Genomic DNA, 15,211 nt, shown 5'->3' with positions numbered 1-15,211 from the left:
TGATTGATTTAGAAATCCATATAGTATTTATAAATCCAAGTAAAATATGCAAATCCGGAAGTTTTTCCTCGGATTTGAGTCTTTATATTTTTAACTAAAAAATTCATTCAAATCCATTATTAAATCAAATATATTAGTAAATCCGTACGATTGAATAACACTTGATTTGATATAGAATTTATGAATCATTGAACCAATAACACATGATTTTAATACAGATTTGAAAATCATAGAACCAATAACAGTAGATTTGGTTCGGATTTTCAAATCCATTAAAATACAACAACCAATAATCCCTACTAAGTAATATATGGTTCAAGCAACTCATATCTTATTACCTTACAATAATAGACTTCAAATGTAAAAAAGAAACATAAGGTTATCTCACTCTCTACAGAGTCGTTGTGGACTGTTGAAGGAATGATGGAGGAGGCCTGACATACGTGAAGTTGGTGAACGGATTGACCTTAGGATCCGAGCTTGGACTGTTTGCTGGGGAATCCAACACAGACATCTCAGTCCAACACTTGTCGAAATTCGCTATGCACTGTCTTCCAGATATCTCCGGCTTGAAACTTGGCTTCACTTCTCTAGCCTCCAGCTTCTTCCAGTTCATCCCCTTGAACCATTTGTGACCTTTTATCTCCTCTGCTCCGCTAGGTCCACTTCCAAGTCGTCTCTCTGGCTCTTTTTGCAGCAGCTATATAACATTCATTACAAAGTCACAATCAGATACGGTCTTATATGGCTTACCAAGAGGGTTTGCATGCTTTCTTACCCCTTTCAGCAAGGCATGAGCTTCACTAGACAGAAACTGCGGAAGCTTGATCTTGTCCTTTATAATTTTCTGCTCTATCTTTCCTCTGCTCCCCATAAACGGTGGCTGCAAAAAGGACAAACCAAAAAAAATGGTATCACACAACACACTTATATCACCAGGCATGAATGAGTAAGGCTTTTTACCTTTCCTGTGAGCATCTCGTAGAGAAGAATCCCAACGCTCCACCAGTCAGCAGCCTTATCATGACCTTTTCCTCTAACGATTTCAGGTGCCATATACTCAGTAGTCCCGCACATGGAGTTTGATCTTGTGTTCTCTTCGAACTCCTTCGCTAATCCAAAGTCAGTTAGCATCACGTGGCCGTCTACGTCCATGAGAATGTTTTCGGGTTTGAGATCTCTATGCATTATCCCTTTCTCATGGAGATGGGAAACTGCAGAGATAATCTCTGCAGTGTACACACGAGCCAAGTCCTCTCTGCCAAAAAAAAACAAAACATCGAACTCGTCAAGCCTTGCAGAATTCTAGTGAATCTCCAAAAGTAACTGAAAAAGAAACTAAACGAAACCTGAAAAGCCCTTGATGATAGAGCTGGAAGAATAGATGCCCTCCGTTTATAAAGTCAAGCACAAGATAGAGCCTATACTTAGTCTGCACACAAAAAAAGGAATGTACATCACCATGAGTTAAACCATACCACTAGGATGCAAAGAGATAGAAGTGGAGTTTTTACCTGAAAGGAGTACTTAAGTTGAACAATGAATGGATGATCAATTTTGGTAAGAATATCGCGCTCAGCTTTCATGTATTCAGCATGGTTCTTCTCCATAATCTTATCTTTTCTCATGACCTTCATCGCGTATATCTCAGATGTCTCCTTCATCCTCACCTGGTACACTTTCCCAAACGCACCTTTCCCTACAACCTTCATAACCTCAAAATCATCAAGTCCCACCACGCCAGGGACCTTCACCACCAGCTCCCCCTCTGGAGATCTCTCACTGTCAACTTCGTCACCACCAGAAAATTCATTTTCAAGACACTCCACCAAGTCAACTGAGTCCTCAGTCTCTCGTAAGGTAAGCTTGCTCAGCTTAAAAGAGTGGCTACCGATCGAAGACGGGCCAACCAAAGAGTGGGAACGAGTGTAGATAACAGCAGGCTCGTCAAAGGAAACATCACCGGCCTCTTCAGGGAGTGGGCCAAAGACATCAGAGAAATCGAGCTCAACATCATCATCTTTCAAGACAGAATCCGAAGGGCTGAGAGATAGATACTGCTGTTTGCGGGTTTTGTTGGGGACAGGACGGTGAGATGAAACCATAACTTACAACTATAAAAGAACCGATGCAGAACCACAGAGAAAGCTTCAAGAAGAGTTCACCAGAGTGGTGAGAGAGAGATGATGTACCGAGGGTGGGTTAATGCGGAGAAAACTGACTAGAACGAGTGGTGGCAATAGGCAAACCAATAACAAGGAGAAAAAGCGCTTCTTGTTTCCCGACTTTAAGGAAACATTCGATGCTGCAGAAGTGCGCAAATGCCATGAAGGTTTTATAAGCTCTGCAGGTACAGTGAACATTCACAAATTTAGAGGCTAAAACATAAACAGATCAAATCTGAAGTACAGCATTATGAAAGCAAGTCCCACTAAACCCCGAAAGCTATACAATTTGCGGATTCAGAATGAATTTAAAATCTACACAGCTTCAAAGACTCAGACTTTCCCCAGTAAAAACGTAACCTTTGAAGAAAAGGAGCTGAAATTTAGATAAAATCAGATCTAGTCGTTACAAATTTCAAGCAAATCGAGATCTAGAGATAAACTATGACCTGAACGTATAATGTTTCGTGCCGTCGAGACAATACACAAATTTATAGATTCTGCGAGTGAAAGTCAATCAGAGAGAGAGAGAGAGAGAGATGATTTACCAGAGAGGATGGCTGGAGAAGGAGACGTGAATCGAAACGATGGACAGGAGGAGGACTTTTAAGAGAGAAGCATCGTTAGATCCAGGGAGAGTACACGTGGCGATATCCTATTGGGAGAACAATAACGAACTAGCTAAATGTGCGGCGGAGATTCTTTTGTCCACCCACCTTTTTTATGGTAGTGGGCCGGCCCTTACTTAGCCCATTCATTATTTGATTTTATGGTTGTGGTTTACTTAGTTTAAAGTCGGGCCCGTTAAAAGTAATACGATTTTTGTCTTCATTGATCGAAATAAACTTCTGGTGTTCAAAATTTTCTTTAAAAAAAAAACATACAGTATATCCTCAATTCGAACATTGCATATTTGCATATACATACAAAAATGATTATAATAGGGCCTCAACGGTTTGGATTTAGGATCCGATTAAATAGGTGTAGAAACGGTTCACGCCCGGTTCATGTACATACCGGTTCTAGTATCCACCAAAATTTCTTCGCCTATGTTAACAAAGAGTGGTACGGTAACAACTGCCCCCGTTTCCACTGTTGCAGGCTTTGATCCACCTACACACATCCACCAAACCAGCAGCTTAGACATTGTTTTAAAAAAGAGATTTGTGAAACATTATTTATTACCTTGTGCAGTGTCTCCACGAAGGCCAGGATCAACATCAACTACTTTGAGCGTAACCGTGTTTGGTAGTTCGAAATCGATGACCTTGCAAAAACCAAGACAAGAAGCAAATATATCACTATCACCGCTTCGATTGTGAAGTAGTGACTGAGAGACTAAAATGTGTGTGTGAGTGTGTGTTACCTTGTCTTTCCAGTACAGCAAGCTGCATTCCATTCCTTCTTTGAGCCATCTCGTCTTGTCACCCATATCAGATTCGTTGAGACGTGTTTCTTCGTACGTGCTCTGTAGAAGAAGATTTTGAAGAACACGAAGAGAATCGTATCATTACAACAACCATTGTTTTAAACGAAGAAGAAAGAAAATGTTATTGACATACCAAATCCATGAAAACAAACTGAGACCCGTCTTTGTATGTGAACTGTTTGGTTTCTTTGAATACATTTGCTTCCTCGACCTATAACACACACGAGAATCCAATCATAATCAAATATAGGTGTCATTCGTTAAGAACTACGATACAAAACGAAAGAGAGAGAGAGAGAGATAGGATGTTTACAGAGATTCCAGCACGAAAAGTTCTCTCCACTGTGCTACCATTAACATAGTTCCTGATCTTAGTTCTCACAAAGGCCGCACCTTTTCCTGGCTTGACATGAAGAAACTCTGCCCCCAGAAACAAAAAAGAGACCAAAACTCAAAAGTCTTGTAATTTCGAAAACCAAAACATGTCAGAATAGTACATTCTTTTAAGCAGATATTAGATGCAATCAAACCGACTAGTAACATTATCTTTAATTTCAGAAAATAAAAACCTTTAATCAGAAGGAATCAAGAAGAAAGATTACCAAGCACACGCCAAGGAGCACCATCGACTTCAATATTAGTTCCGGCTTTGATGTCATTAGCAGACAAAGAGCAGCAAACCCCTACAAACTCAACTTCGCGGGAGTTAAAAAAAAAAGAAATTAAATCAATCCATATCAAAAGCGAGAGCAGGAGAGAAGACTAACCGGGAAACTTGTTGGTTCGAGGAGAAATCCGCACAGAGAGTGCCGATCGATTCGAGAAAGATAGTGAGAGCGAAGTAGTTGAATAAGGGATGCAGAGTGAAGGAGACGAAGATACAGAGAAAGCCGCTCTTCCCGCCATTTTTGTTCTCTCGCCGGCGAGAAGATAAAGCAGCTGTCAGAAAAATACTTTTGGATAAGATCTCAATGGAAAGGAAGAACGAAGGTTAAAAACCTCAATCTCACGACCGCCGTAAGGACACAAAGAGCAACAAACCAAACCGAAACTCGGTTAAATTGAATTATCCGGTTATGCTGAGATAACCGTTTCTTCGGTTTTTAACTACCAAAATGTACTCTTTTTCGTCTTCTCCCAAATCTCTCTCGACGACGAAACATTTCGCCATAGCTTCGCCGCCGGTTTCATACCCAAATCGAAATCTTCTCGTTGATTGCGCTCACTCCACATCGATCTGTTGCCTTATCCAAAACTTCTTCGCCGATTCCAATTTAAACAAGGTATGTGGTCCTCCTCCGTTTTGAAATTTAGAGGATTTTGTTGTTATTGTCGATCTATCTCCTTCGTATTTGGGTTTGGTTGCTTTTTGTTGTGATGATATGATTGCCGTTTGTGATTGTATGCTTGGTGTTAGAGTAAATTAAATTGAAAATTAGTGTAGATTTAGGGTTTTCAAAATGTTGGTTTGTCATTCTCGTATGAACAGAACAAATCTGACTGTTGTGGTTTATGCTTAGTTAGATAGGTTTGATGCTTGATTTCATTTAGGATCCGATTCTGTTGAATGCAAAAAAGAAAAACGAGATTCATAAGCGGTTCAGAAGCAGAAAGCCCATGTGTATGATAAGAATAACTTGAGTGATATGCTTAGTAATATAACGTTGGTTAGTTAGACAGAAGACCTGTTAATGGTTAGTTAGACAGAAGACGTTGGTTAGTTAGACATAAGACCTGTTAATGGTTAGTTAGACAGAAGACGTTTGTTAGTTAGACAGAAACCTATAAGTTTACGCTTCCAGAAGACCAAATAATGTACCGCAAACAAGAATAACTTGAGTAATATGACGTTGGTTAATGCTTAGTTAGACAGTTACCTGTAGTTGTTAATGTTAGCTCCAATGCGTAGTTAGACAGTTACCATTTGACTATTGTGTTAATGCTTAGTTAGACGTTGGTTTGATTGAAGTGTAGTTTGTTTGAAACCAAATCCACTTTTAATTTACTGAACTTGTAAGTATACTTGATAGGTTTTTAGTTGTGTAATGTGTAATAACTTCTGATAAGATTTTGGTAGTTAATGGTTAGTCATTATTATTTCGAAGTTATTACACTTTACAGTTTCACCTATTAAACCCCAACCATCCTTCATTCTATCATATAATCTCCATCATCTTGTTTCTCTCTTCTTTGCTAAAACCAGTAACCATTCCGCTTTCTCTTCTATAATCCTTTCTATGTTCTTATTGCTATGGATTCAAGGAATCCATATAGCCAGTCTTCTAGTTATGTAGGCTTTCTTAACAGTCAACAAGAAAGTGTTCTCCATAAAAACTTTCCTTATGAGAGTTTTCATTCTAATGTTAACATTGGAGCATCAGAAATCCCTCCTTTCAGCTCACAACAATCTGACGCTCCAACTCTACCTGAAGACACACCAGTGGACCGTAGGGAGAGAAGGAAATGGACCCCAGCTGATGACGAGGTTCTAATCAGTGTGTGCCTGATACATGACTTTTCAAGGGTCTAAGATCAAATCAATGTAGTATAAAAGATTGTCGAACCAATCCTAGGTGATTATGATGCAAAGGGAATGCAAGACCATGCTTAATCTAAGTGCTACCAGTTTTTGAGATGATTTGAAACTAACTTACTACCTAAAATGCAATAAAGGCACAAGCTTTCTTTCTTATAAGAAGTGAGAACTCATGGGCTATGGGAACTGATCTTGGGTGATCAAGATTCAACCTAAAGGTGTCAACTTTTAACCAATTTATATTTTCCTTAGGCCTAGACACAATCCTAAGCAAACTTTATCCCTAGATGAATGCTCATTTACCTAGATATCTCAAGCATCAAATTCCTTTGGTTGAATGTTACCTAAGTAATCATTAATCTCAAGTCTACTAGCCATCTTAACACCTTTAACAACAAATCCCTTTGGCAAAGGATGTTAAAAGCTTAGGAGAGTTGGTTCAGACATTTCATCAAACACCTTCCGGGTATGAAATGCCTAGAGCTCAACTTTGGAGAGGCGAACTCTAAAATTGCATTAAAAGCCCTCTACTAGCAAGGAATAAGATTGATCTATACCTAAACACCTTAGATCTAGCTTAATCACCCTTAATCTCCCTAACCCATGAATCCAAAGATGACTACTCACTACTCTCCATGATGAGCCCAAGAATCAAAGATGATTTGGTGCTAAACATGATAAGAGATCAAGAAAATCAAGCAATCACAAGAGAGAAATGATCAAGATATAATCTTTCACCTCAAAGTACTTTTGTGATTTGATAGAAAACAAGATAAGATCCTACAATTAGGTCTGAAGGACCTTTATAGTAGCTTAAAGTCGAACCTGGTTTAACCCAACAAACCTGGGTTAACCAAAACACAAATTGGTAATTATCTGGTCAAACCCGGAAAATGTTGACTTTCTTGACTCGCAGCGGCCACGTGAAACCGCTCCGCCTAGCCGCTGGGACACTCGCAGCGGCTACTTGCTTCGTCATCACACCGCTGCGACAAGTACGAACGCGGCAGGGAACGAGGTATTTTCCCAGCGGTCTCGCAACACCGCAGCCTCAGGCCGCTCCCGCACTTGGTCTCCATTTCTTGAGTCTTCATCTCTCGAGCGTCTACAGCGGCTTCGGTACACCGCTGCGACAAGTACGAATGCGGCAGGGAAGGAGGTATTTTGCCAGCGGTCTCGTCACACCGCTGCGTCAGGCCGCTCCCGCACTTGGTCTTCATTTCTTGAGTCTTCATCTCTCGAGCGTCTACAGCGGCTTCGGTACACCGCTGCGTAAGGCCGCTCCCATACTTCTCCGTTTCACAGCGCTGGCAGCGGCTTCTTGAGGGGCCAAAAGGCCGCTGGGACTTCCTTATGCCGCTGGGACACTTGATCAATGCGTCTCTTTCTCGAGAATCACCCCTTTTTTGCCTCCAAACCATCTCTAAATGCTCAAAAGTCACCAATTGAAATCTCCATCACCTGATAAGGACATATGTAATGCAATGCAATCCTAAACATATCTAAATGCTATCCTAAATGGTCAGCATATGCTAGAATGAATGGTTAAAACAATGCAAATTGAGAAGATATCAGTGCCTAAACACATCTAAGGATGCTGTTGTTGGAAATGAACAAAAGTCAGGGACCTTCTGGAAACGAGTAGGAGAATATTATGCAGCAAGTCCTCATGCTAGAGAGGGTGGTGAAAAGAGAGAGCATTTCCATTGTAAGCAGAGGTGGCACAAAATCAATGATCTCACTAACAAGTTATGTGGCGCATTTGCGGCTGCAGGGAGACAAATTAGCAGTGGTCAGAATGACAATGATGTTCTCAAGGTGGCTCATGACATCTTCTACTCTGATCACAACACGAAGTTTACCCTTGAGCATGCGTGGTGTGTGTTGAGGTATGAACAGAAATGGCTTAACCTTAACACTCCTAAAGCTACTGGCAGTTCAAAGAGAAAAACTGGTGAGACAGGTTCCCAAACTTCAAGCACCAATGTTGGTGATTATGAGATCCGGCCTGAAGGTATCAAGGCTGCAAAAGCTAAAAGGAATAATGCTCAAGGGGAGTCTCTTGCTGAGTATACGAGCATTTGGGAAATGAAGAAGGAGGATTTGGCGATGAAGGAGAAATTGTCAAAGCTGGCCATACTAGACACTCTCCTTGCCAAAAAAGAACCACTAAGTGAGGCTGAAGAAGTTGTTAAGAATAAGCTCCTCGCCGGGTATTTCTGAGAATTATCTCCTAACTATGTTTCTACTTTATAATAACTATGTCTTTAATTTCTATTTTAAGTATTTTGTATTATCTTTTTTATGATGAATATACTTCCTGGTTGCTTAAATGTATATCTTTATAAATGAATCACTTATGTAAATGCTGCTTTCTACTTTATAATAAATGAATGTCGATCTTTATAAATAAATGTCTATCTTCGTGGTTGCTTAAATGTCTATCTAATATTTACCTTGTAAATTATTTTCAGGTTAAGTTAAACATGGGACATGATTATAGCTATAACCAGCCTTCTGAATCAGAGGAGTATGGTGGGGACACAGTAGACAGTGGCTACAGCGAAACAGAATATCTTATTCGTCAAGACCAAGCAGAGTTAAGCTACAATAATGGTGAGCGGTTCAGTACCCTCCTCAACTTGAGGTTGAGTTCGGATTCCCGCAGACATGCTACTGTGGTGGTCAACCTCTTCTAGCAACATCTTACACTAGAAATGATCCAGGTAGAAGATACTACACGTGTGAGAATGTTGATGATGGAGAGTACCATGTTTGGAAATGGTGGGATGTGGTGGTTATGGAGGAGATGAGAGCTAGGGATACACACACTTCAATTGGCTGAAAAGGTAGATTATCTAACCTTTTTGAGTGACTATGAGACACAACTTAACCAGGTTAAGGATCTCCATAATGGCACTGAGCAGAAGCTGGTTAGGCTAGAGAAGATAGTGTGTGAGTTAGCTAAGAAGAAATCAAGGTTTACCAATGGCTTTGAATACTTTGTTGGTGTACTGGTTATTGTATTAGTTCTAATAGGTATGGTGCTCATATTTAACTAAATCAGCTTGCTGTTTTGTAATGAATCGGATTAGTAATGTGTAATGTGTAATGACGTTAATGATCAAGTGGCTGATCAAGGTTGTTGTAATGAATCGGATTTGTAATGACTCTAATGAACTCTCTGTCTGGTTTTGTTTAATGACTCTAAATGAATCGGATTTGTAATTGGCTGATCAAGGTTGTTGTAATGAATCAGATTTGTAATGGTGCTCATGTTTAATGTGTAATGTAATGAATCGGATTTGTAATGATTTTTACTGTATTTAATGATCAAATGAAGCTATTTTGCCAATGAAAACAAGCTAGTATCACATGGTTTGTATCACATGTTCTGTGTGCTCGTGACGATGCTATTTTGCCAATGAAAACAAGCTAGCTAGTATCACAAGATGTACTCAAGGGTCACATGGTTTGTTTGTCTCTTCCACAAGAAAACAAGCTAGTATCACAAGATGTATACTTCTAAAACAATAAGCATCACGGGAGATTGATACAACAAATATCACAAGATACCATTTGGCTTATTATCTCACAGATAGTATTTATCCGAAATGGGCGACTTTTATTCAATATATCCGACTACCACAGGGTCCGAAAATTTCATTATTTGCTAAAACTCAAGAAGCTGTGTGAAAAGATGTTGAGCGTACCTTTGGAGTCCTGCAAGCTAGATTCGCCGTTGTCAAAAATCCATCTAATTTATGGGATAAAGACAAATTTGCAAATATTATGAGAGCATGTATCATACTTCATAATATGATTGTCGAAAATGAACGAGATTCATTCACTCAGTATGACGTTTTAGAATTTCAACAAGGAGAAGATGTGGATCTTACATATTCCGTCGATATGGCTACAAATCTCGGCAATACAATTGATCGTCGAACAAAAGTTCGGAATAGACAAGCCCATCAACAATTAAAAAATAATTTGATTGAAAATATATGGGCTAAATTCGGACATCTTCCAAATAACATATAATTTATAAGTTTCTATGATTTGAATAAAATGTTTGTTTGCTTTTATTTATGATGTTTGTATAATTTTCTTTTTTTTTAATTTATGTCTTGAATGTTTTCTTTTAAACTTTTTAATGTTATAATTTCAGGTTTTTTTGTAATTTTTTGGCAATTTTGTAATTTTAATGTTATATGTTTTATTTTAAACACAGTTATTATTTATTAACATAAATAATTTATTTATTAAGAAACAACATAAAGTTTCTACCAATAATCTGAATTTTTGCTATTGTCTCTCAACATTGTTTCTTAGTATAAAAATAATAAAAAAAAAGGTAATAAGTCAAAATTTTGTCTTATTGCTGCTCTTAGAATCTATATTTGTTTCGGTTAAATTGAATTATCCGGTTTTGCGGAGATAACCATTTCCGGTTTTGCTGAGATAACCATTTCTTCAGTTTTTAACTACCGAAGTGTACTTTGTAAATTGTGTAAAATACTTCGAATCTGTATTTGTCTGAAGAAGAAAGTTTCATTATATACAACAACAACACACTCCCTCTCTCTCGACGTTCGGATTCAACATTGAAAAAGAAAAACAAACTTTCATATATTTGGAATCCAGAAAACAAATCAAAGCCAATAAAAAGAAGAAAAAAAACAAATGAGAGATATAAACAAATCAAAACCCTTCAAGACTAGTTCTCCTACCACTGACCGAAGACAACCTCCTCACCTCCTCCCTACTCATCTCCTCCAACGACGAACACACTCTTGCCGGAAACACCGGCGGGAACACCAACCCCCGTCCCCTTGTCGGCGAAACCGACGGCCGCCTCGCCGGAGGCGACGGCGAGAAGCTCGACCTCGGCGCAGCCCCTGCCACCCCAGGAGTCCAAACAATCGTGTTCAAACTGCTCGATCTCCCCATATGCTTCCTCGCAGCGACCGGCGCGGGTTCTCGCAACGGGAACCTGCAAGAGTACTTCATGTCCTGTATGATCCTGAGCTGATCGACGATGTTCCTCATCGTCGGACGCTCTGACGGCTCCGCCTGCAAACATCTCTGTGCTATATCCGCTATGCTCCTCGCGGCCTTCGCGGGGAACCGGCCTTTGAGCTGAGGGTCCATTATAAGCGAGAGTCTGCAGTCGTCGGCTAGAAAAGCTCTGCTCCATTTCACAAGGTTCCTCTCTTCTTTAGGGTACGAGCCGTCCATGTTTTTGCGTCCCGTCAGCATCTCGAGCAGAACTATTCCGTAGCTCCACACGTTGCTCTTCGGTGTTAAGACTCCTCTCTCTAGCGTCTCCACCGAGAGATTCGCGAGTGCTGAGCTGTTTGAGGTCTCTGTCTCGGGCGCGTGGCCTACGCAGCCGTATCCGGATAGCTTGGCGCTGAAGTCTTTGTCCACTTGGATATTAGCCGTTGAAAATTCGTTGTACATTGCCTGTTCAACACAAGACAAAAATGATCAGTACACACAAGAAATGTTCAAGAAATCTCTAGTCATAGAGGACTAACAACTAGACAAATTATTAGGAGCTTAATCAATTATCGATTTATTTTATATATATTTCACATATTTATAAGTTATTTTAGGTTTTGAGTTTAATTATAAAATTATTTTGATGAATTATTAAAATTAGATACTAAACAAAAAAATATTAAACAAATTTGTGGTTTTGTACTAATTTTACTGCTTAATTTAGCAGATTTAGATCGATTTAAACCGATTTAACTTGTTTAGCACTGTTTAAACCATTTTAACCAATTTGCTGTCAAATAAATCGGATTTAAATAAAAAAAAATTGTTTCCGACAGGACTGAGTTGCAGCCCCTGACTTATTTTTAGAACCATGGTCACAAGTAACTACTAGTTTTCACGATGTTGATGTGGTTTTGTTGTGTGTACCTGAAACGGGCCTTCTTCGTGTAAGAAAGTTAGCCCCTGAGCTGCGCATAACGCGATCTTCATTCTAGTGTTCCAATCAAGAGGAGGACCATCTGATCTCCCATGTAACAAACGGTCCAAGCTTCCAAGAGCAAGCCTCTCGTACACCAGCATCCTCGTGTCGGATCCATCACGTGCGTGATAGCCAACCAGCTTACATAAATTCTGGTGTTGCAGCGACGCCAAGGTGTTCACTTCATTAGTAAACTCCCTAATACTCTGTTAGCATAACCATAAATAGTAAGAGCACAACACAAAACACACAAAGGTAAACTATATAGTAAACATACGAATGTTTTATTTTTACCTGAGTTACAACGTGAAGGCGCACAACAGTTGCTTCGACCTTCTTTAAGTTTGTAGTCGAAGCAGCAGCCTCGTCACCAAACGAAGCCATGTACATAACAGACGAAAGACCTTCGGAGACGCAACGGTCCGTAGCGAAGGCACTACAAGCGGAGACCACTTCATCGTACGAGAAGCTTCTAACGGAGCCGCTTGGTGGCAAAGGGAGAGGTCCGGATACTGCTGACGCAGATAACCTCCCGCTGCTTCCGTTAAACGATTTGAAGCTCCCCCAGTTCTTTAGCGAAGAGCCGGTTCTTGGAGACGGTAGTGGAAGTGGTTGTGGTTGTGGGGTAGTTTCTTTAGTAGAGCTGCGTGGATCTTTAGGTTGTTGTTCATCTTGCTCCTCGTGGTAAACTCCTGCAAGCAAGTCACGTTCCGCTGTACCGTGGATGCTTGAAGGAGCAGACATCACTCTCGCTCTGCTGCTAGTATCTCCGTTGCTGGAGGAGTGAACTGGCTTCACTCTGGTTCTGAAACTCGGAGGAGCTGATTGTAGATTACGGCTTGGAGGTTTAGGTGGCTCTGGTAAAGCAATAGGCTTGCTTTCTTCGAGATCTAACCTCTTCATGGAAACCGAGCCGCCACGTTTCTTCTTGCTTTTCAAAGGGAAACATCCTAACACCATCTTTTTTTTTCAAATTTGTTTTTTTGTGAAGTTACCACTTTGATTCTACGGATAAAACAGGGCTTCTTCTATACATAAAGCTCGATCCTTTGAAAGCGTATAACTAGGGATGATGCAATAACTGAAGCCTAGACTCACAAACTCATCTGAAAATGATTAAAACACACACAAACTTTTTTTTAGCAACAGAGACAAACATATAGGCATAATTATTTATTTAAAAAAAAAAACAGATCCGTTCATGCATGTGTTAGATCGATGGACATAGAACTTGTCTCAAGAGAAAACAATGAGCTAAAACTTTCGTAGAAATGGATTAGATCTCGTGGTTTAAGAAAGCATATGATGGTTCCTTATATAAACCCTAATTTTTATCAATAAAACAGCTAAAAATATTGTTAAAGATGCAATATTTAGAATCTTAAGACACGTTTTCGATATGTTTAATAGACAACATGTACATTAGATTAATCTCCCGGTAAAGACAAGAAACAATAAATCCAGGAAAATTATATCATTGGCTAAAAACTCAATTCAGATATTTATTTTCTACTTTTAAACAGAGTTAATTAGTTAGATCAGAGTTTTTCTCACTGAAACAAAATCACAATCTGTTCATGTTAAAGTTCGTTATCCGAAAGAAAAAAGAAAAAAAGAAAAACAAATTCGATCTAGAAACAAATCAAACGCATAGATGAGAGTTCTTTGTTCAAACCTGGGAGGAACAAGAAGCCAGTACAACTCTTAGGAGACGAAGGTGAAACTGCGTTGAGAGAGAGAGAGAGAGTTGGAGATTCAAAGAGGAGTGAAAATGAAATCGGAAATTTCAGAGAAAGAAAGGAAACTCATGAGAGGAATGGTCTGTTTAGGAAAGTGAGAGATATTAGAGAGAAAGAGAGAGAGATAGGTGGGACCCAGATGAGGCAGTGGTCAAAGTTCAAACCAAAACAGATATACAAAGATTTGTAATTAATTTACTTAATCTTAATTCAATTCCTCAGCTAACTATTTTGGAATTTTCTCTCTTTGCTTTTTTATATTATTCATCTTTTGCCCCCTTCACTTTTTGTTTTCTTCTTTATAACCTCGTCACATTTATCATATACAATATTATAATTCTTCTTCTTTTTACAAAACAAATATACATTCCACTCAAAGAGCAGCTAAATATATCAAAATTCATATAAATTATGTAAATATACTACCTTGAAAATGTTGGATCCTAAAATACATTTATTTACATATATGGCAATTGATGCATCATATACAACACAGATAAATTTTTTTTCCTACGTTCTAAAGTCTGTTTTGAATCAATCTAACACCGACGACATGGACCATTTATTTTATAATTTCAAATGAAATTTTCATTCATTCCTAAATTAATAATTTAATACAGAAACTGATAAGGAGGAGGCAAAGTTGTAAAATCAAAGCAAAGCCTAGATTTCCAGTAAAGAGGGCCATCGATTATAGCGACATCTCAGTCAAACTTGGAAAACTAAAATTATTTGTTTTTGTTCAATAATCAAAATAGGCAAGTAAGCATCATCATCTAATTGGGTTTTGTTTACTGGTCAAATGGCTAATTAGATAGCTTGTTGACCCTTGTATCAAAACCGTTCATTTAGATCACATTGAGCCTTATCAACGGTTGATAACCTGTCACGTCTTGCTAAGGTGGGACCCGCTGACATCGTTTTTGGAGGGTTTCAAATAATAAACAAAAGGAAAATTTTAGAAAAAAAGGTTAAGCACACGCGCCGAGCACGCACGCGTGCGACTGAACTTTTTTATTAACTCAAACAAAAATCAGACAGCAGAGGACACGTGGGGTCCTTTCAAACCACTCTCCATCTTTTCACCTCTCCTCTTCTATCTACTTCCAGATTTAACACTATCCATCCCTCATATTCACAAATATTTGAAATAGAACCCAAAGTTTTCTTGTAGTAACTTTCGGCTTTCCACATCATATCCGTAGGCTGCGACTAATAGTCTAATATGACATTTACCTTGTGAAAGTTACTCATCTTGACATTTACCTTGTGAAAGTTACTCATCTTTCAAGTGAGATAGCTTCTCTGTCTCTAGGCAGTTTCTCTCAAATTACAAAACGAAAAATAAATAAAAAA

At 39.0% G+C, this 15,211-nt stretch overlaps 3 protein-coding genes across 5 annotated transcripts; all 3 read right to left on the bottom strand.

Moving 5' to 3' along the window:
- Positions 1-150: 150 nt before the first annotated feature.
- LOC106400634 (serine/threonine-protein kinase AtPK1/AtPK6) lies at positions 151-2,837 on the bottom strand. 2 transcript variants are annotated; one of them, XM_013840993.3, is made up of 6 exons: positions 2,714-2,837; positions 1,515-2,344; positions 1,350-1,432; positions 964-1,258; positions 779-883; positions 151-700 (listed from the first exon to the last, which is right to left on the bottom strand). In XM_013840993.3, the coding sequence occupies exons 2-6, from the start codon at positions 2,103-2,105 to the stop codon at positions 392-394; spliced, it is 1,383 nt and encodes a 460-aa protein (XP_013696447.2). In that variant the 5' UTR covers positions 2,106-2,344; positions 2,714-2,837; the 3' UTR covers positions 151-391. The 2 variants fall into 2 exon arrangements, with proteins under 2 accessions (XP_013696447.2, XP_048615307.1); XM_048759350.1 differs by having other exon boundaries at positions 2,615-2,723.
- Positions 2,838-3,014: 177 nt separating this feature from the next.
- On the bottom strand, positions 3,015-4,614 carry LOC106402234 (elongation factor P). 2 transcript variants are annotated; one of them, XM_013842928.3, is made up of 7 exons: positions 4,362-4,614; positions 4,197-4,277; positions 3,908-4,014; positions 3,728-3,805; positions 3,532-3,633; positions 3,351-3,432; positions 3,015-3,278 (listed from the first exon to the last, which is right to left on the bottom strand). In XM_013842928.3, exons 1-7 carry the CDS (start codon positions 4,498-4,500, stop codon positions 3,160-3,162), a joined length of 708 nt encoding a protein of 235 aa, XP_013698382.1. In that variant the 5' UTR covers positions 4,501-4,614; the 3' UTR covers positions 3,015-3,159. The 2 variants fall into 2 exon arrangements, with proteins under 2 accessions (XP_013698382.1, XP_013698381.1); XM_013842927.3 differs by having other exon boundaries at positions 4,197-4,289; positions 4,362-4,603.
- A 6,123-nt stretch (positions 4,615-10,737) lies between these two features.
- Positions 10,738-14,004, bottom strand: LOC106401276 (probable serine/threonine-protein kinase PBL1). The gene is made up of 4 exons (XM_013841761.3): positions 13,792-14,004; positions 12,411-13,222; positions 12,065-12,322; positions 10,738-11,599 (listed from the first exon to the last, which is right to left on the bottom strand). Exons 2-4 carry the CDS (start codon positions 13,074-13,076, stop codon positions 10,835-10,837), a joined length of 1,689 nt encoding a protein of 562 aa, XP_013697215.1. The 5' UTR covers positions 13,077-13,222; positions 13,792-14,004; the 3' UTR covers positions 10,738-10,834.
- Positions 14,005-15,211: the final 1,207 nt, after the last annotated feature.

Source organism: Brassica napus, chromosome C5, assembly GCF_020379485.1.
Source record: "Brassica napus cultivar Da-Ae chromosome C5, Da-Ae, whole genome shotgun sequence".
Classification (NCBI taxonomy): Eukaryota; Viridiplantae; Streptophyta; class Magnoliopsida; order Brassicales; family Brassicaceae; genus Brassica; species Brassica napus.
Note: the sequence above shows the minus strand (reverse complement) of the source record. Positions and strands in the feature narration are given on the sequence as shown.

What these genes read in the sequence shown, in the direction of transcription:
- LOC106401276 (XM_013841761.3), bottom strand. Translation starts at nt 13,076, where the DNA reads ATGGTGTTAGGATGTTTCCCTTTGAAAAGCAAGAAGAAACGTGGCGGC. An exon ending in GCCTTCACGTTGTAACTCAG is followed by an intron (nt 12,323 to 12,410) that starts GTAAAAATAAAA and finishes TTATGCTAACAG; the next exon opens with AGTATTAGGGAGTTTACTAA. An exon ending in ACGAAGAAGGCCCGTTTCAG is followed by an intron (nt 11,600 to 12,064) that starts GTACACACAACA and finishes TGTGTTGAACAG; the next exon opens with GCAATGTACAACGAATTTTC.
- LOC106402234 (XM_013842927.3), bottom strand. Translation starts at nt 4,500, where the DNA reads ATGGCGGGAAGAGCGGCTTTCTCTGTATCTTCGTCTCCTTCACTCTGC. An exon ending in AGTTTGTTTTCATGGATTTG is followed by an intron (nt 3,634 to 3,727) that starts GTATGTCAATAA and finishes CTTCTTCTACAG; the next exon opens with AGCACGTACGAAGAAACACG. An exon ending in TGCTGTACTGGAAAGACAAG is followed by an intron (nt 3,433 to 3,531) that starts GTAACACACACT and finishes GGTTTTTGCAAG; the next exon opens with GTCATCGATTTCGAACTACC.
- LOC106400634 (XM_013840993.3), bottom strand. Translation starts at nt 2,105, where the DNA reads ATGGTTTCATCTCACCGTCCTGTCCCCAACAAAACCCGCAAACAGCAG. An exon ending in AACTTAAGTACTCCTTTCAG is followed by an intron (nt 1,433 to 1,514) that starts GTAAAAACTCCA and finishes TTTTGTGTGCAG; the next exon opens with ACTAAGTATAGGCTCTATCT. An exon ending in CTCATGCCTTGCTGAAAGGG is followed by an intron (nt 701 to 778) that starts GTAAGAAAGCAT and finishes AATGTTATATAG; the next exon opens with CTGCTGCAAAAAGAGCCAGA.